At 43.8% G+C, this 20967-nt stretch overlaps 1 protein-coding gene across 2 annotated transcripts in view; it reads right to left on the bottom strand.

The window, feature by feature from the left end:
• LOC139549035 (protein phosphatase Slingshot homolog 2-like) overlaps nt 1-18863 on the bottom strand; it is a 35526-nt gene extending 16663 nt beyond the window's left edge. The window contains exons 1-2 of one of the 2 annotated variants that reach the window (XM_071359092.1): nt 18506-18863; nt 13796-13839 (exon numbers count right to left, since the gene is read on the bottom strand). In XM_071359092.1, the coding sequence (XP_071215193.1) occupies nt 13796-13839; nt 18506-18568 (107 nt within the window). In that variant the 5' untranslated portion in view covers nt 18569-18863. Of the gene's footprint in view, nt 1-1590; nt 2111-13795; nt 13840-18505 lie in introns of those variants that run through there. The other variant, XM_071359091.1, reaches the window with a different exon arrangement.
• Between the last annotated feature and the right edge of the window lie 2104 nt (nt 18864-20967).

Below are 20967 nucleotides of genomic sequence, written 5' to 3' on the forward strand. Positions count from 1 at the left end.
TTAATGGTGCGGTATTTTGCAACACAGATATGTCCTTTTTGATTCAAGCATATCGCATTGGTTTATCCAAAACACTGATCAAGTCTGTATTTATGGACTGCTACTTCCCTGAAACACACTGTAGACCTAGACTAAAACTCTGGAGCAAGGGTGTCTAGGCTAGTTCCAACATATTAACACTAACAGCATGACTAAACTTTGATTAATCTGATGGACTTACACCTGGAAATACAGGTTCCTTTACTTGAGTGCTTTCCTACGCAACAATCAAACATACAAATACAACCCACTACCTACCCTTCATCCTACCTACCCTTCATCCTACCTACCCTTCATCCTACCTACCCTTCATCCTACCTACCCTTCATCAGGTAGGCCATTTCTCTGTATTCAAAGCACTCCCCTTAACGGGTGAGTTCTAATCATTCCTGTGTTATGTTCACACCTGTACTACATGCCAGCTATCAAATCATTCTCTGGCCGGCCACCGGGATCTGATGACTGGTCTCACACTGTATAGAAACAGAGGCACAAGTATGAACACCTCAGCCAATTAGCCTAGTTAGAATGGCTGCAAGCTTCAGAACAAAGAGCTTCAACTCAAAAACACAGATAGATGGATGAGCTATAGAATATTCTCAGGACACGTAATACAACAATCAGAAAACACATATGCCAAAGCATAATTGATAAGCTATAAATATATTTAGTATATATTTAAGCAGCGCAAAAAAATCAAAGGGCCTGCCATACACCTGGAGAATCCAGTTAGGGGGCTTAGAGGACACAGAGGAAAGCCATACACCTGGAGAAGCCAGTTAGGGGGCTTAGAGGACACAGAGGAAAGCCATACACCTGGAGAAGCCAGTTAGGGGGCTTAGAGGACACAGAGGAAAGCCATACACCTGGAGAAGCCAGTTAGGGGGCTTAGAGGACACAGAGGAAAGCCATACACCTGGAGAAGCCAGTTAGGGGGCTTAGAGGACACAGAGGAAAGCCATACACCTGGAGAAGCCAGTTAGGGGGCTTAGAGGACACAGAGGAAAGCCATACACCTGGAGAAGCCAGTTAGGGGGCTTAGAGGAAACCTGAGGAAAGCCATACACCTGAAAAAGGGGGGTGAAGTGAGACTGGCAGACTGATTCTCTGGCCTTAGTTCATAGAGCAGACACGGTTGCTTTATATGGATATCTGACTGACAGGATTCGTCAGACCAGTTTGGAGACAGCCAGGTAGATGATTCAGATATCACGCCATGCTGTCAAGGATAACCCATTGTGCTATCTGTGCTATTATTTCTCAACAAGGAGAGGAAGCCCGGTCAATATGACTTGCATCCTGTTACGTCACTCTCGGGAAATACATGCAGTCAGGATGGACTGTCACAACGTTATTGGAAATGTGTAAGATGCAACATTATTGTGAAGGTAACATCTGAGACGAGTGACAACTGAGCCAAAGTAAATTAACTTCAATATAGCATGTCCACTACATGGGGAAATTATTCCTGTTGGCAAATTATTATAGTGGGGAAATGTTTTCGTAATTTTAAAATCACAAAACTATTCATCGCAAAAATGTACAACTCACAGTTGGTTGACCTGGTTCTGAGACACAACTCCGTTGTCGGAGAAGTAGGGCGTAATTTTCGCTCCGCAGCAGGAGCAGAAGCAGCCCTCCGCCGAGCTCCCGGTGGCGGACAAACTACCGAGCGTCATGACTGGACCACCGAACAGTAGACCGATAGTTGAGACCCGCGGCGTCAAATATCCTCGAAAATGTTCACTCCAATCCGACCATGGTCAACACTTATTAGTCCAACGAACCCAATAGATATTTGACAGTATGTATGTCGAACTATCTCCTTAGCGGCATTATAAAATAGGCAGCTAGAAAATAAAGTAACCTGTTTGTAAAATAAAAACGTGTAGCCTATCATAAAAGTATTAAACACATTTTACTGGATATGAAGTACAGTATTCTTTAATTGCAACACAAATTCTGTAACACCGTACAGAATTATTCTTGCGGTAGGATCCTTAAAAACGACCTATAATCAATATCTGTCAATGAAGAGCACTCGTGTCCTTCCTAAAGTAAAAGCTTTCAACTTCTAAACGGGACACTCACAGGCACTACAAACTCAACTCGTGGGAGGGAGGAGTTGCTGACATATGCTTAGAAGGGCCCAATGGAAAGATGGGGGAGGGCGACAAGGAGACACAACACATTGGGCACACCTGCAGCGACAAGGTTGTGGAAGAGTAAGACACAGCCATATTTATGACTGACAAGTACAGTGAGGTGCTGAAGAGTGAAAGTACAGAACGAGCACACAGGTAACTGCCAAAATAAAGGAAACACCAACAGTGTCTTAATAGAGCAATGGGCCACCGTGAGCCAGAACAGCTTCAATGCACCTTGGCATAGATTCAACAACTGTCTGGAACTCTATTGGAGGGATGGAGACACCATTCTTCCCTGAGAAACACAATAAATTGGTGTTTTGTTGAGAGTGGTGGAAAACACTGTCTCAGGCACCACTCCAGAATCTCCCATAAGTGTTCAATTGGGTTGAGATCTGGAGACAGACGGGCATGGCATATGGTTTACATCGTTTTCATCTCAGGAACCACACCTGTGGGGATACACCTGCTTACAATATACTTTGTATCCATAATTTACTCAAGCGGTTCCATTATTTTGGCAGACCTGAACATACCTATTGCAACCACATGTTCTGTGACAGCTGTGTTTACCAACAACTCACTCCTTGGGACTGCGCTCGTGGACACTGCTTCACCTTACTGAGTACACCCAGACAGCAACTTGACAGTCTCAAACAACACTGCTAAATAACTGAGTAAATTGGATTTGAGAACAAACTGCAAAACGAGCTGTACCTTTGCCATTCCATTCCGATCAGATGTAAGGTGAACCATATCATATTCATGGAGTGAGAGACTGATCTCCTTTCTCACACTGACCAGGAGACAGTGATGTTACGCAAGGGCCCACATGAGAGGAAAACCAGGCGCTCTGTGTCAGTAAGGATACAAGTGCACAGAGCGTCTACCTGATAGACACATTGTCCATGGGGTGCATGTCAGTAGAAAAGGCCCATCAACTTATTCTAACACCTACTCAAACCAAATGGCACCACACCTGTAAGTTAACTGCCCCATTGTTATACAATAACTCTTTTGCGATGCTCATCTTAGGCCAGACTCATGTGTTGGCCTGTTATCTGGAGCAGACTGTCAAGCGATATACAGTTTTAAAAATAGGAAAGTGAGAGGTCTATAAAGCAGTGTAAAATAGGCTACCCGAGGGCACCGTGTTTACAACCCATCTGAGCTTTGTTCTATTCCACTGGGGTTGATATCATTTGGCCTCCACTCGGCTACAATAGATGAATATCAGTTGTGTTTCCTTGTTTCCTCGTGTCCGCTCTCCTCGCTTCCGCTCTCCTCGCTTCCTTTTCAAAACGCATTGAGGATGTCAGATTCCTCTAGGACGGCAAGGAGGAAAGAGGACATGAAGAGTCAAGGAAATACAATTAAGATGCACCCAATGTCATATAAAAGGCTAGCTAGTTAAGGGATTGTTATTACCAAGCATATACTCATTTTTATTAATTCGACTTAGTTTGTGCCCATTTCAGACTTTAGAGAAGTGTGAAACTTCGACTTTTGCATATATCACTCAATGGGAGACGTTACAAAATTGGAACAGAGATCTCAAGTGCGAGTACAGAAGTTCGTCACTGATCAAATCAAATTTTATTTGTCACATGCGCCGAATACAACAGGTGTAGACCTTACCGTGAAACGCTTACTTACAAGCACTGAACAAACAATGCATTTCAAGAAATAGAGTAAAAAAACTAATATATTACTAAATAAACTAAAGTTTAAAAAATCTAAATCAGTCAAAAAGTTACAAGAAAAGTACATAACAATAACGAGGCTATATACAGTGGGTACTGGTACCGAGTCAATGTGCGGGGGTACGGGTTAGTGAAGGTAATCACAACAGTATCCCGAGAGATAAGTGACAAAGCGGACTCTATGGAAGCTATTTGAGTGCGTCTGTTGGTGCCCATAAATGTTCCTAAGTCGCTGTACTATTACTGTACAAACAAGGCAGGCAACCGTACAGTATTTAAGGTCTGCTCTACAAAAAGTCCCCAGAGAGTCAACAGCTCCATCTCCTCTTCCTGCTCCCCTTTGTCCCTCGTCTCCGAACCAAGAGAAGCCAGTCAAGGAATGTCACTTCAACACGACCTGGCCTTGGATAAAGAATGAAAGCTGTAATGCGTGTACACAACAAAAGGTGGTAGTTCTGAGAACACAGCTCTTCCTCTGTCCTTTACTTCCTTCCTTAATTCCTGGTCCGCTTCAGCCAAAACAAACAGTGTATAGGCTTACATGGCTAAATGTCCACCTAATAAAACAGTCCATAGTACATTTAAAACTAAGCTATAGCTTCATTTGGTCTCACTCATATTGGAAAGCTTCAAATGGTGGAGGCCAATGTACTTTCAAATGCTTTCCCAAATGCTCTCTTTCCTTGGTTCCAGAGAGGCTAGGTCTGTAAGCTGTATTATGCAAATGTGGGGCACTTAGTCAAAACACTCCATTGATGTTTCCACTCCCCACGGTCTGCCATTACCCAAGACACTACATAACACATGCAGCTGGTACACAAACAGGGAGCTACTATGCAAGTTCCTCTCTAAAGTCATAAAACCTAAGTGGCCAGAGAAAAGATGAGAAGGCTGGCCGCGACGGCGTGGGACATGATTACACTCCGTGTTTACAATGTGTGTGTGTGTGTGTGTGTGTGTGTGTGTAACACTTGACCCCTCGTGTACTCAGAATAACATGACAGGGAAGGAGACGTAGAAACACACATACCTGGGTGTATTCGGTTAGAGGGCATCGTCACATGGTCTTCTCCATTCCATTCAGCAGGTCATGAGGTTTAGCAAGTCACCCACTGTGTCATCATCCCAGCCAAACAACACATTAAAAAGCACTATCTGTGTGACCAGCATCTGTGCTAGTTATGTGGCACAGAATGTTTTGCACAGCTTTTAATAGGCGAGACCCACTACTAAATCACATTGTTTTGACTCTGGTAATAGGGTCCGTACATGTGGGGGCAACACGTGAGTCCTATTGCGCAATGGCTTGTGTCTCTCTCTCCCTCTTTGAATGAGAGTTAGCAGAAAAGGGTCAAGTGTTACAGTCAGTCACTGGGTCTCTGTGTACTCCAAGTTACCCCTTAAAACCCAGCTAGCAGCTGTTTCCTATAGGCCTGCTGCACTGGAGCTAGTTGGAGGAGCGCAGGGCTGAAATGAGACAAGCCAGAACATTTAGCCTACACTAACTGCAGCACTAGTAACAGACCTGGACATAAACGCTACAAGGCCAAGCACAGGCTAATGCATGCCCCGTCAAGCTAAAGTGTTTTTTACCTACCACTTCGCCTATTTGGTTGTGATCTGAGCACCTAGGGACCTAAGTGAAGGGATAAAAAAACGAGACACTTAAGGCACCAGGAATTAGAAGGAAAACAGTGATATGATCAGGAAAATCATTGTCAGTTGAGGTTAGTAGGGCGGTGCTGGTAGCCAGGAGAGGTGTTCCCACCTGACAGACAGGTGTGAGAAACAGGCTGCAATGAAAGAGGACTCCAGGCCAGGGGTTTGAGTCAGCATGTACAGCTAGCTGGCTGCTGTGTCTGCCATTTCCTTCCCACAACCGGTAATGGGACTGCGTGAACACTGAGCACAAGGTAACCCAAATCCAGAAGAACCTGCTCTGCCAGCCACATCTGAGGCGCTGCAGCAGGCACAGATTATATAGTCAACCTGCGCCCCTCCCACTCGCCAAGTGCCCTTTGGATGGTAGCAATTTATTTTTTAAATGTTTTTTAAAAAAAATATATTTTTTGTTGTTGTTGTTCTGAACCCATTGCCCGCAAGTCGTTGGGAAGTTCGCCACCCCATCCGTTGGTTGAGCCTGTTGGTCTGCCCTGTACAGCGCCCGGTTGCACCTGTTACTAAGTCCGCCTTACACACCCATTATCCAAACCTGCACGGCTTGAGATGTGGTCACCGATTGAGTGTGTGTGGGTGTGTAGCTAGCTACCTAGTTTGAATAGCAACAGTACTGCCACAGAAGCATAACATTTGATTAACAATTGATTTACATCATCAATATTCAGTCTGGTTGGCTGAAACGTGCAGGTAGAGCGAGGTAGAGGATCGGCTGCATCAACGACCCTCCGACTCAACTCCATCCCTTCTTCAGTCGGCAGCAGCAACACAGGTAGTCCAGACCAGCTAAATCGCCATATATCATGAAGATTATGAAGTTATTGATACAGCGTTGGACATTAATATGGAGTAGGTCCTCCCTTTGCCACTATAACAGCCCACTTTTTTGGGAAGGCGTTCCACTTGATGTTAGAACATTGCTGCGGGGACTTCCATTCCGCCACAAGCGTATTAGTGAGAACGGGCAATTAGGCCTGGCTTGCAGTCGGCATTCCAATTCATCCCAAAGGTGTTCGATGAGGTTGAGGTCAGGGCTCTGTGCAGGCCAGTCAACTTCTTCCACGCCGATCTCAACAATCCATTTCTGTATTGACCTCGTTTTGTGCACGGGGGCATTGTCATGCTGAAACATGAAAGGACCTTACCCAAACTGTTGCCACAATGCTGGAAGCACAGAATCGTCTAGAATGGTCATTGTATGCTGTAGAGTTAAGATTTCCTTTCACTAGAATTAAGGGCCCTAGCCCAAACCATGAAAAACAGCCCCCAACCATTATTCCTCCTCCGTCAACCTTTACAGTTGGCACTACGCATTGGAGCAGGTTGCGTTCTCATGGCATCCGCCAAACCCAGATTCGTCCGTCGGTCTGCCAGATGGTGAAGCGTGATTCCCAGGGATGCAAACGGGTGAGGATCCAAAAAGGTGACTCCACCCCTTCACTAAAAACACTGCTAGGAGGATACTTAAACACTTTTTTTTTATCAGCTTTAAAATGCTAATATTTCTAGTGACTTTTAGGCTGGATCCCTTCTTGAAATTCAGGTTAACTGTGTACTAATTAACCAACAAAGAATATGATCTACATGATCAGTCTTTGTAAAATAAAAAGTGGTTATTGTGAACCAAACTCATAACTAAACATTTTAAGGAAAGCAATCCAATGTTATTTGTTGCCTAGACTTTACTGCAAATGACACTCAAGTACAGAGAAAAACACACTAATATTGCAGTTAGCCATGACAGCCTTTATAATAGAATGCTCGTGACCACACACACATCTAAAATATTGCACTTGGGAAAGAAACATCTTAAAGTAGAAATAGAATGAAACAGGCATTCTATTTTTGCTCTATTAGTGGCCACTATAGTAGACATTGATTAATTGCACAAAGCTACATGTGTGCAAAAATAACATTCACTGAGTAAAAAATAAAATAATCCCTCGCACTCAAAAAATGTTACAGTATGTCAAGTGCAACACAACAAAAGCAATATATATAAATGGGCTACACTGCGCATTAGTACATTCTACACTTTGCCTGTGTACATCTGTTCTACAATGTGCCAGCAGCAGAGAATGTTGGCATAATTGATCTCATTCAGGCAGAGAGTACACCTGGCATACCCCTGTTTATCCACCTCATTGAAAGAGGGAAAGTGTGTGGTGTTCCTTTCACCTCTAGTGGCATCCAGTTTAAGCCAGGCCCAGCTCCAGCTACACTTAATCCACTTGTGTAACAAGCAACGCCTCCTTTTTCACCTAATTATCTCATTCTGAAAATTAACCACAGAGGGAAAACATTAGCTAGCTACGAACTAACTACTATCTAACTAGTTAACATTTCACAGATTGCCAGAGTCCAGTTAGCAACTAACGTAAACTCACCCCATTCCGTACAAATGCGTGTAACCGCGACATTCAAACGAGGCTGCAATGAAAACGAATGGGACTGTAGTGACTGTTGGCATCAAAATCCGGGGTTTGAACTACGTTTCGATTCAGCGTTGATTGACATGGTAATGGGCTAACAGTATTGGAGAAGAGATGAAAAAAACGGACCCCTCTGACGCTGTACGTTACATCGTGACGTGTCACTACGTAACGTACAGCACGTATTTGCAACTCATTTTGTGCCATACAGCCTCTTTCCACCAGGGGTAGCCCTTCTCTCGCAGATTAAAATCATGCTTAACCATATACACTTCTAAGAAAACTTCATTATTCATGATTTGTCTAAATTAATATTATTGCTAATATTGAACTAATATTTCATGACTAGGGTGCTAATTGCATTTTTTTGCGCGTCATCATGACACTCAAAAGCTGTAACAGCTGCAGTTCACTTGTGAGGCTAAAGTTAGCGCAGCCCTACACCCCTCTTCAAATTCAACACAAACAGGTATGTGATGAGACATTACATAAACTCTTTGTTTTATTTACATTTTAAAGTTGATTAGTTGGACAAATCGGGTGAAAAAACCTGTTGTTTCCTCACACAACATATTTCCCCCTTTCACGATCACTTCGTAGCCTTCGCTCCCCACCCGCCATTTTTAAAAAGACCAGACGGAGCTCATTGCCTTCTTGAATTATGCAGAGATGGGCATCATGAAGGTCTCGTCAATGATTTTGCTGGAAAGGGGAGAAATGGTGCTTTACATTGATATCACAGTTGTTCTGGAAGTATTACGTTTTTTGGGCGCAAAAATAAGGTCAATTGTACGGACCAAGGCGATGTACAAAAGTGAGCGAGTTTACGTTATAGCTTGAGGAACGGCAAGGAGTCATATACACCAGTTAATACTACAGCTAATTGGTTCCTCGGGAACATTATTAACGTTACCTTATCTGATGTTGTAACGTTAGCTAGCTAACTGTCTGACTGACTTTTGACTCTAGAAAGCAAATTTTCACATCAAACAATTATTTGATCAGCTAAGTTAGATAATGTTGCTCAACATTTCTCTGGCTAGCTAACAGATCATTTGATCCAGCTACTGTAGCAAGATAACAGTACTTAACAATGCTAACAAAACTTGTTCCATCACACTTGCTCCTTCACGTCAAACTTTCCAAATACCAGTTTTTCGGTTATAGCTCATGAAGTACGCTTCATCACCAAATCAAACTGCCTTTGCACTCTCCGCTGTCTTTCCCAGAACCCGCGCTGATGCTGTAACTAGCAAGTTGGTTGTCTCTTCACTCGCGTGCTGCATTCTGTTCTTATGTGAACGGCTGGCTGAGCCCAGACTCGAGCCTTGGATATAGATATTATTGCTCCAAAACGCGCATCACTGATTTGCTTACAGCCAATAGTGACCCAAATGTACATATTAGAGAAGCCCCCAGTCACAAAAATCTACACGAATCACAGTTGACCTATTTTGGATTAAAAATGGCGAATTTCGCCAAAAGGTGACTAGTTCGCATCCCTGTGCTCCAGAGTTCAATGGTGACAAGCTTTACACCACTTCAGCCGACGCTTGGCATTGCACATGGTGATCTTAGGCTGGTGTGCGGCTGCTCGGCCATGGAAACCCATTTTATGAATCTCCTGACAAACAGTTCTGTGCTGACGTTGCTTCCAGAGGCAGTTTGGAACTCGGAGCGCTTTAGCAAGGCCATTCTACTGCCAATGTTTGTCTATGGAGATTGCATGGATGTGTGCTCAATTTTATACACCTGTCAGCAACGGGTGTGGCTGAAATAGCTCAATCCATTAATTTGAAGCGGTGTCCATATACTTTTGTAAATATAGTGTAGCTTGCTTATAATTTGTGACGAGTGAATGTGTTACAGAAATAAACAGACCTATGCTCAATAATAAAAAAAATCTATACAGGAGGTATGTTATGAATTGAGGCGTTTAAAAAAAATAAACAAAAAACCTGCCCGCTGAAAGGTCTGTGCACATCAGTGTGTGTCTACCAACTCAAATCTTACGAGAGCCATGTTGAAGTTAGCAGTTGAAAGGAAATGCCTACTGATAACAATGAATAGACAAGGTCACAGAGAGGACCCTGAACATCCTTTAGCCTATCCCTTCTCCCCCCCAAATAGGCCTGCAGTCCAACAGCCCTCTCCTTACTATTAACGACAATGAAGTAGGCCTAGTCCTGCACTATATAGTACGCTGTCCTTGACATTCATCGCGGTGCATACACGTCACACAGCCAGAGCACAGATTAATGTATTACAGTATGTTACACTTAAATCAGAGCCGTGGGACCAACAGCTGTCGTGTCTTTCGCGTGCGTGTTTGTGCGTGGCACAGAATAGATGACATTGGCCCTCATACCATAACTGGTAAGGGCTGAGCAAAACGTGGAACATCGAGTACTGCACAATTTCCCCCCCTGAAACATTGCCTTCAATGTATTTCTAGTACTGGAATCATTATGAGGTGTATGTATGTATGTAACTGATAATTTGGGCTTCTTGTTACATAACCAACGAGGGGGTCAGGCTGTTACAATAAAGGGGTTGGGGGGGAGGAATTGGCAAAAGAGGCAGCCAAATGACAAAATAGCCCACGATCTGAACACTCTCACAGAGGACATTGAATGGGCAGGGCAGGGGGAAATGACCTCACCATCGCAATAGTATTACCTAATAGATAATTGAGCCCACATGTCCTGCAGCATTGGAGCGCAGAGTGAAGTCAGTGCAAAGCATAATGGGCGTTAAATGTTCTGTTATGGGGTTGTACTGGCCAAATGCACACAATGTCATGTTGGCTCCTTCTCAGCATGAAGCCAAACAGTTCGCAGTGGTGGAGCCAGTATGTTTGCAAACTAGAACTGCACTGGAAGACTCTGACTCCTACCTTGCATTAGCAGAATTCAATAGACTAATTCCTGACCAGAAGTCAAATGAAATCAATGTACAGAAAACACGCTACATTGCAAGGGTTAGGTGTACATAACAGTAACATGAGAACATAATAAACAGCCATGACAGCTGAATAGGCCTATAAGTAGTAAGTACAGCAGACTTTATAATGCCGTCTTGGTGCAAGCCGACTAGCTTACCAAAATAATGGCTTTTTCCATGACTGTGTAAAGTTAGGTTTGTTACAACAATCAACTCTGTCATCAAGTAATTCTATGTAATATCATTATTATGACGTTGTGAATTTCTGAAGGTCCTACGATTGAGAGTTCAGGTGAAATTCTGACGAGAACAATACTTGACATTAGGCCGATACTCAAATCCAGACAAACACGCGCCTTTGTTTGTCAGTTCCAAGGGTACTATAGCCAGGTCCTATTAGCCTATAGCGGGGTTCATCAACCAATTTGGCCCATAGGTGGTTTTTACTTGGCCCCTCAAGTTCTGAGCTAAGAAATAATACATACATAAATATACATTCAAAAGTTTGGGCACACTTACTCATTCAAGGGTTTTTCTTTAGTTGTATTATTTTTTACATTCATCTGCGTGAACGTGCCTTAGGCATGCTGCAAGGAGGCACGAGGACTGCAGATGTGGCCAGGGCAATAAATTGCAAAGTCCGTACTGTGAGACGCCTAAGACAGCACTACAGGGAGACAGGACGGACAGCTGATCGTCCTCGCAGTGGCAGACCACGTGTAACACCTGCACAGGGTCGGTACATCCAAACATCACACCCTTCAGGACAGGTACAGGATGGCAACAACACCTGCCCGAATTACACCAGGAACGCACAATCCCTCCATCAGTGCTCAGACAGTCCAGCCTCTCTCAGCCTATTGCAGACAAAGGGCTTGTAGGCCTGTTGTAAGGCAGGTCCTCAGCAGACATCACCGGCAACAACGTCACCTATGGGCACAAACCCACCGTCGCTGGACCAGACAGGACTGGCAAAAAGTGCTCTTCACTGACGAGTCGCGGTTTTGTCTCACCGGGGGTGATGGTCGGATTCGTGTTTATCGTCGAAGGAATGAGCATTACACCGAGGCCTGTACTCTGGAGCGGGATCGATTTGGAGGTGGAGGGTCCGTCATGGTCTGGGGCGGTGTGTCACAGCATCATCGGACTGAGCTTGTTGTCATTGCAGGCAATCTCAACCCTGTGCGTTACAGGGAAGACATCCTCCTCCCTTCCTGCAGGCTCATCCTGACATGACCCTCCAGCATGACAATGCCACCAGCCATACTGCTCGTTCTGTGCAGGATTTCCTGTAAGACAGGAATGTCAGTGTTCTGCCATGGCCAGCAAAGAGCCCGGATCTCAATCCCATTGAGCACGTCTGGGACCTGTTGGATCGGAGGGTGAGGGCTAGGGCCATTCCCCCAAGAAATGTCCGGGAACTTGCAGGTGCCTTGGTGGAAGAGTGGGATAACATCTCACAGCAAGAACTGGCAAATCTGGTGCAGTCCATGAGGAGGAGATGCCCTGCAGTACTTAATGCAGCTGGTGGCCACACCAGATACTGACTGTTACTTTTGACCCCCCTCCCTTTTGTTCAGGGACACATTCAATTTCTGTTAGTCACATGTCTGTGGAACTTGTTCAGTTTATGTCTCAGTTGTTGAATCTTATGTTCATACAAATATTTACGCATGTTAAATTTGCTGAAAATAAAACGCAGTTGACAGTGAGAGGACATTTCTTTTATTTTTTACTGAGTTTATAACTATTAGTATGACCTGTGTGAATGAACCTTATTCCAAGAGACAGTACTGATAAACCCAAATGCCAAGACAAGTGAACCAACACAAACGAGAACAACAGTGACGTCCTGTCCTTCTATAAAATACAAACTGAAGTCAAGCGGCAGGTAACACAGATATCAGATACAACTACGCAAATATATCAGCAGGAGTAATTCATTGGAGTAGTCATACACGAGTACTACAAACCAACCCAAATACTTATAGGCTGACTATTTTGCATTTCAAAAATCCTAGTGTTGGAGATGCAAAACCGCAACCATTACATTACGAGTCTACATGTTGATAAAAATGTCATTTTCAAGAAATTAGAAAATATTTTTGATCATATACTGTAAATTGAAAGGAGATATGCAGTCCCTCTTGTTTTATGCTTGTATGCTTGTATGCTTTTTATAACAGCCCAGGCCCAGTCATAATTTATATTTTGTTATTTTTAACTAGGCAAGTCATTTAAGAACACATTCTTATTTACAATGACGGTCTACCCCAGCCAAACCCTAACGACGCTGGGCCAATTGTGCGCCACCCTATGGGACTCCCAATCACAGCCAATTGTGATAAAGCCTGGAATCGAATCAGGGTCTGTAGCACTGAGATGCTGCGCCACTCGGAAGCCCAATGTTCCACACCCACCTGTGTAATATTCTTGTTCTGTTCAAGTGTTTGCTGAGACCCCCTCTGTCAGTCATTGTGCTGCCTCGGTCTCAGGCTAAATAAGAGTCAGTTGACTCTGCAGCAGAGTATGTGAGCGGAGTTGATCCAAAAGACAGTATTGATAATCAACCCAACTGCCAAGACAGCACATTAACTCTGGTCAACACACTCCCCCAGGTGGACAGTAGCTGGAACTACAGCTGAGCTTCCAGAGGTCCAATGACAGACATTTGTCGTCTCAGCTGAATCAGGCACTGAACACAACAATACTTGAGGAGAAATTCAGCCGGGCCTGGAATGTTGTCAGTGCAATGGCCAAAAATACTTCAGAGTTGTTCGATTACAATACGTTGACTTCTAACAGTAGGCTTCAGCCAATCACGTCAGCGTGACTGGTAATGGTCTTATCTTACCTCCGGGGCTGGGAACGACGGTCATCCTCACCACTGTCTGCCTCCTGGGGAGAGAGCAGAGAACCAGTCAGAAACCAACAAACGCATGCACGTACACACTCTGTAACGTATTCATAAACGGACTACAGTAATGACACATTTACAGACAGACACACCCATCAATTGTGGCCGCACAGACAGAGACAGACAGCTGCAGTCACATGAATAGACAAGGTTGCTTGTTCACAATAACCGGCCTGAACAAGGAGATAAGCATATGAATCAAGTCAAGTGACTCAAATGTCTAACAATGAGCCAAACAGATCTAGTACCACAGCAATATTAGGAGGTGTGCCGCTGGCAGACCTTCTGAACAAGAATTCCACACCCAGTCAAAACAGCTGTTAATATTTAGGCTTGCTAGATTTAAGTGTATAGCTATCTATTCAAGGGAGATTTTGCGCCAGGCACCGAGGAAGAGTGAATTAACCTTATTTTAATGAGGATAATGAATTCCACAATGGCTAAATGTGTCGCTAAATATCCACTTTCATCCATGTCATGGGGTTGGCTGTTGTGATATTTCACAAAACCCAGAATAAGGCAGAATAGATAAGGGTTAAAATGGCTGCCGGCCTGTTCTGAAGCATCCCTCTCTCTCCACCCCCACCCACCCGCCCAGGCCAGGCAGTCTGTTGTCCCTGCTCAGACAGACAGGCAGGCCATAATCCCAGCCTGTTCTGCTCCAGTAATCCCCAAACTCAGGGAACTTTCTCCCAGGGATCAGGCTGTCAATCCTGGACACAGCAGCCATAGCAGACCCCCCCCCCCCACCTCTGTCCAGCCACACGGTCACAGAGACAGAGACAGAACTGGGTTAATAAAGCCCAATGCACCACACATTGGCTACATTCACCATGTCCTATACAGACACGATGTACATGACACACAGGGGATGGGAAGAAGTGATTGAGCGAATGCATCTTCATAGAAGAGCAGAACACACAAAATTCCAGAGAGAGCTCAGGCCTATACTCACGAATACAAAATGCTTACATTTAGGCCTTGTCTATGTAAAGAGATCTGCTTGTTGGGCTTGGGCACATGACCATGATGGCGCGCAAACATGCACAAATCAAAAAGCAGACAGATGCCAGTTAATGCTGGACTGCCACACTGAATGTACTGTAGATTACTACAATGGAGGCAAACATGCCTTGGCCTGGACATAAACCCTCACACATCAGAAATACAGTAAAGAAACATGGTGACTCAGGAGAAATATGACTCGAGGGAGCCAGCCGTCCCTTCAATGAGACAAGCTTTCAAAAACATTTCACCCGCTGTTTTTCGAACGGCGAAAGCAACAGAGGCCAATAGGCTGCTATAGAAAGGTGTTTTAGTGGAGAAGTGGAGACCGCAAGCTTCCTCCTCTCCCCGTGGTTAAGTCACCATACATGTAATATTATGTACAGGCCTATCTCCATGGTTACCATGCCACCACGGAGGAAGGATGTACAGGGGATTGCGTCGAGCCAATGAGAGGGGAGGATTTAGTGTGCTAATAGGCAGATTTCCCCCGTCCAGCAATCCCCCTCTGATTCGATGTTCAGAATACAGAGTAGGCTTAATTAATAGGCGAGTCAATATTTGACACTTCAGTCTGCGCTGATACTTGCCTAAACAATAGTCAGTGGTAGGAGTGACAGAATCGGCCTAAATCAAATAAGCTAGGCCTAAAGTTCCCTTGCATGGTGTTAACGTCAATGGGATATCAGACACGGAGCTAAAGGAGATGATAGTGCTATGTCCACACACAGCAAAGGCAGTCAACTGGAATGCTTCCCCCCCCCCCTATCATGACCATCCATCATTCCAAGAACGCCAGCCATAATAACCCTGACCTGCATGGCATCTTGCTGTGGTAATGGCCTACCAGTAGAACATAGCAAAGGAGGCGCTTTCTCAAGAGAAGGCTTCAGGCATCTCACATGGGTGCCTCATGGGTCACATGACAGGCAGCTGGTAGCCTCAGCACCATCGCTGTGCCAAAATAGAGGAAACACTTGAGTAAATGAGGGATACAAAGTATGTTTAAAGCAGGCGCTTCCACACAGGTGTGGTTCCTGAGTTAATTAAACAATTAAAACATCCCTTCATGCTTAAGGTTATGTATAAATATATATTATTTTGGCTACCATGGCTAGCTACCATGGCTAGTAGAAGACTTACAAAGAGAGGTCTCAAAGGCGCATTAGGAAATGGGGATACTAGTCAGTTGCACAACTGAATGCGTTCAACTGAAGTGTGTGTTCTGCATTTAACCCAAACCCTCTGAATCAGAGAGGTGAGGGGGGCTGCCTTAAAATCAACATCCACGTTGGTGGGGAGCAGTTGTTGGAAGGGGGGGGGGGGGGGGGGGTTAAGGGCGTGTCTCAGTCACCAGATTTCAACCCAATTGAACACTTATGTGAGATTCTGGAGCAGCGCCTGAGACAACATTTTTCACTACCATCAACAAAAGACCAAATTAGGGAATTTCCCTTAAAAGAATGGTGTTGCAGCCTTCCAATACAATTCCAGACACTTGTCCAATCTATGCCAAGGGTCATTGCAGCTGTTCTGGCGGCTTGTGGTGGCCCAACGCCCAAACCTGTCTGTCTGACAGGTTAGAAGAGTATCCTAAACTCAAGAGCTGATCAAACTGAAGGAGGAGCTGATCTCAACCACCAACACACACTCCCCATCTGCCAAACCAACACTGATTCAGATGACCATCCTACCCATGCTAGATTACGGAGACGTAATTTATAGATCGGCAGGTAAGGGTGCTCTCGACCGGCTAGATGCTCTTTACCATTCAGCCATCAGATTTGCCACCAACGCTCCTTATAGGACACATCACTGCACTCTATACTCCGCTGTAAACTGGTCATCTCTGTATACCCGTTGCAAGACCCACTGGTTGATGCTTATTTATAAAACTGTTTTAGGCCTCACTACCCCCTATCTGAGATATCTACTGCAGCCCTCATCCTCCATATACAACACCTGTTCTGCTGTTAAAGGTCCCCAAAGTACACACATCCATGGGTCGTCCTTCTTTTCAGTTCGCTGCAGCTAGCGACTGGAACGAGCTGCAACAAACACTCATACTGGACAGTTTTATCTCTTCATTCAAAGACTCAATCATGGCTGCTTCACGTGATATTGTAGTCTCTACCTTCTTGCCATTTGTGCTGTTGTCTGTGCCCAATAATGTTTGTACCATGTTTTGTGCTGCTACCATGTTGTGCTGCTGCCATGTAGATGTCATGTTGTGTTGCTGTCATGCTGCTGTTGTTGTTTTAGGTCTCTCTTTATGTAGTGTCTCTTGTCCTATATTTTAATCCTAGCCCCCCTCCCGGCAGAAAGCCTTTTGGTAGGCGGTCATTGTAAATAAGAATTAGTTCTTAACTGACTTGCCTAGTTAAATAAAAACAAATAAAAAAATTAAGACACTTTAGGTTTCCTTTATTGTCAGTTACGTATAAATGGGCTATCTGCTCCTTTCACCTACATAACCTGATTTCTCTGTCTGACTGACTGCTCTTAACACATCTCTACATTTCTGTGTTGACCTTTGCTTGAGCTGTTTTCATGGCTTTCGAGAGAAAGATAGTGCATCCCTCATGGTCCTCTTTCCCATTTATACTGGCCTAATGTGATTCAGGCATGGACAATTCACACAGAGACATGTCACAGCAAAACAGAAACTATTTTACTCTAGCCACAGACAACTCGCAATGGATACGTCACAAATAGCCCCCTTTTCTCTATAGTCCACTACTTTAACCCTCGATGTCATGTGGAACCTTCCCCAATGTGGATCATAAAAGGTCGTTTGACAGCCATGTCATACTAATCCGGTTTTCATGTAAAATATGAGAATAACTTGAGCCTAGTTGATATGGAACTGTTGTGAGAGTCCATTACATTGTTTTAGCTAGGTCTGTTTAATAAAAATTATGAGTTTAAACTCTATACAGTACAAACAATTATGGCAGTGACCGAATGCAACATTATGATCAGTTAGCTATGCGCAGGTAAACTCGCCAACACAGATTGACACCGGCTAAGAAAGCTAAACTGGGTTCTTTGAGTTATTTAAGAACATGTATATAATTGACTTAAAGATAAACAGGTCAGATATGCACTGGAATTATTTGCATTGCAAAACAGTCACTACTGTATCTAGCTAGCTAACTTCACTGGCTAGCTGGCCAGGCTGGGACTGTGGAAGCTAAGCGACAAATTGTCTGGAAATGGGGAAGTTTAACTTTGTATATGCAAAAGTCAAAAGTGTTTCTATACACAACGCAGACAGCCAGAACACATTTCTGTTTAACAATTTCTTAGGAACGCATGCGCACAAAAAAGCAGGACATAGCCAGCTACTGCAGATAGCTGGGGCACACTTTTCACCGCACTTCGTTTCAAAGTGATTTTCGTCGCAGGTTAGGAGACCATTTCACCTAACCCTTTTCCTAACCTTATCCTAAATCTCCTGCTACGAAAAGGTCACTTCGGTATCGAAATACCGTAAAAAGTATTTCCCCTAGCTAACTAACGGTAGTGTATGGGACAACAACCTGCTTGTTAGCTACGTTAGCTATATCCACCCTAAACAATAACAGTAGAATTTAGCCTTAAATCCCGTGCTATGACAGACGACCAAGCTCGACAACTCACCGACACGCAGGGGCTGGAGGTAACGCTGGGTGTTGGCGAACGCTGAACCGTGACCAACGCCATTCAAGGTCCAGGAAAAGGATACCTTAGTTAGAGAAAGCAGAGGTGGCGAGATGGTCATAATTTGAGTAGATGATGTGCAAGGCGCCCGAGGTTATTCGGTCGTTGCTGATTTCCCTCCTATTCATTCAGCAGCGTATTTTGGCGCATGCGATCCACTGGCCAGCTGTCAAACGACATTGTTTAATGCTGCATTGATAACAATTCGTAAATACTAGCATACGACTGGGAAAAATCCACGTGAACGCCCCTCCAACTCGTAATTACTTGTGGGAAATCATCTCTGAGCTCCACCTTCTCCCACATGATGAACTCTAACGTCACATACTAAGGAAATAAAATCAAATTTTATTGGTCACATACACATGGTTAGCAGATGTTATTGAGAGTGTAGCGAAATGCTTGTAAATGACTTCGATAAGAGCATTTTCGGCAGTTAAATGAAACAAAACATTATTTATAAAAAACGATATATTATTGTCATTTTTTAACAGTATAATTTGTCTGAAAGCATGATAGCTGTACTTTCACCGCTAGATTGACATCATCTGCATAGTGTTTAAACCGTAGGTTTGTGTAATTAGCTATATTTGGTGAGAGGAGCCTCATGTCAAAATGTAATTTTCAAACGTGTAGTACTGCATTATTTTCTTCCACCCTTACAGTTTCCAGCATGGTTTTGCTGCGTTCATAACAAGTGGGAAACCTGGAGTATCCTAGGCCTACTTGTAAAACTGGGAGAATGGGGCTGTTGTGTGCATTCAAATGCTTTGAACTCGTTTGACAAATTATGTGAACGGGATTTAAGGCTATGAATGCAGCAAAACCATGCCGAAAACTATCAGGAAAGGGTGGGAAAAAATAATGCGGTCCTACACGTTTGAAAATAACATTTTGACATGAGGCTCCTAACACCAAATATAGCTAATTTCATAAATCTACGGTTTAAACAGTATGCAGCTGAGTGAACTGCAATGCATGTCAAAAGGCAATCCACTCTGGGCACAAACTGGTTGAATCAACGTTGTTTCAACCTATATTCAATCCAAAAAACGTGGAAAACAGATTGGATTTGCAAAAAAGTTATCAACTATGGATTTTAGAAATGTTTTTACCCAAATTGTAACCAAAATACAATGACATGGTGATTTTTTTTGTTGATTTTACGTTAGTTGACAACTCAACCAAATGTAAATCAAAACTAGATGTTGAACTGACATCTGTGCCCACTGGGTAGTTCCTGTGAGACTTCTTGTACAGTGCCTTCAAAAAGTATTCATACCCTTTGACTTATCCCACATTTTGTTGTGTTACAGCCTTAATTCAACATTGATTTAATATATTTTATTCTACACACAGTACCCCATAATGACAAAGTGAAAACATGTTTTTAGAAATTGTTGCACATTTATTGAAAATGAAATACAGGAATACATAATTTACATAAATATTCACACCCCTTAGTCAATACTTTGTAGAAGCACCTTTGGCGGCGATTCCAGCTTCATTACATCGTCTGTATCAGCTTTGCACATCTGGATTTGGGGATTTTCTCCCATTCTTCCTTTCAGATTTTCTCAAACTCTTAAATTAGATAGGGAGCGACGGTAAGCAGAAATCTTCAAGTCTTTTCACAGATTTTCAATGGCATTCAAGTCTGGACTTTGGCTGGGCCACTCAAGGACGTTCACATTCTGGTTCTGAAGCCATTCCAGTGTTGCTTTGACTGTGTGCTTGGGGTCATTGTCCGGTTGGAACGTAAATCTTCACTCCAGTCTACGGTCGTTTGCTCTCTGAAGCAGATTCTCATCAAGGATTTGCATGTATTTGGCTCCATTCATGGTTCCCTCTATCCTTGCCAGTCTCCCAGTCCCTGCTGCTGAAAAGCATCCCCATAGCATGATGCTGCCACCACCATGCTTCACGGTAGGGAAGGTATTAGACGGATGATGAGCTGTGCCCGATTTTTTACAGACATAGCGCTTTGTATTCAGGCCAAATACTTCAAATTTGTCATCAGACCACATAATATTTTGCCTTACAATCTCAGTCTTTCACGTGCCTTTTTGATAACTCCAGGAGTGCTGTCATGTGCCATTTTTCTCAGGAGTGTCTTCCGTCTGGCCACTCTCCCATAAAGCCCAGATTGGTGAAGTGTTGTAAAGACTGTTGTCCTTCTGGCCCTCTCAGCCAAGGAACTCTGTAGTTCTGTCAGAATGGTCATTGGGTTCTTGGTCACCTCCCTGACCAAAGTCCTTCTTGCCCGGTTGCTCAGTTTGGTCGGACAGCCAGCTCTAGACAGAGTCTGGGTAGTTCCATATTTTTTCCATTTCCCAATGATGGAGACCACTGGGCTCTTGGAAACTTTCAACGCTCTCAAAATTGTTTTATACCCTTCCCCA

This window comes from Salvelinus alpinus, chromosome 22, assembly GCF_045679555.1.
Source record: "Salvelinus alpinus chromosome 22, SLU_Salpinus.1, whole genome shotgun sequence".
In the NCBI taxonomy this organism is placed as follows: domain Eukaryota; kingdom Metazoa; phylum Chordata; class Actinopteri; order Salmoniformes; family Salmonidae; genus Salvelinus; species Salvelinus alpinus.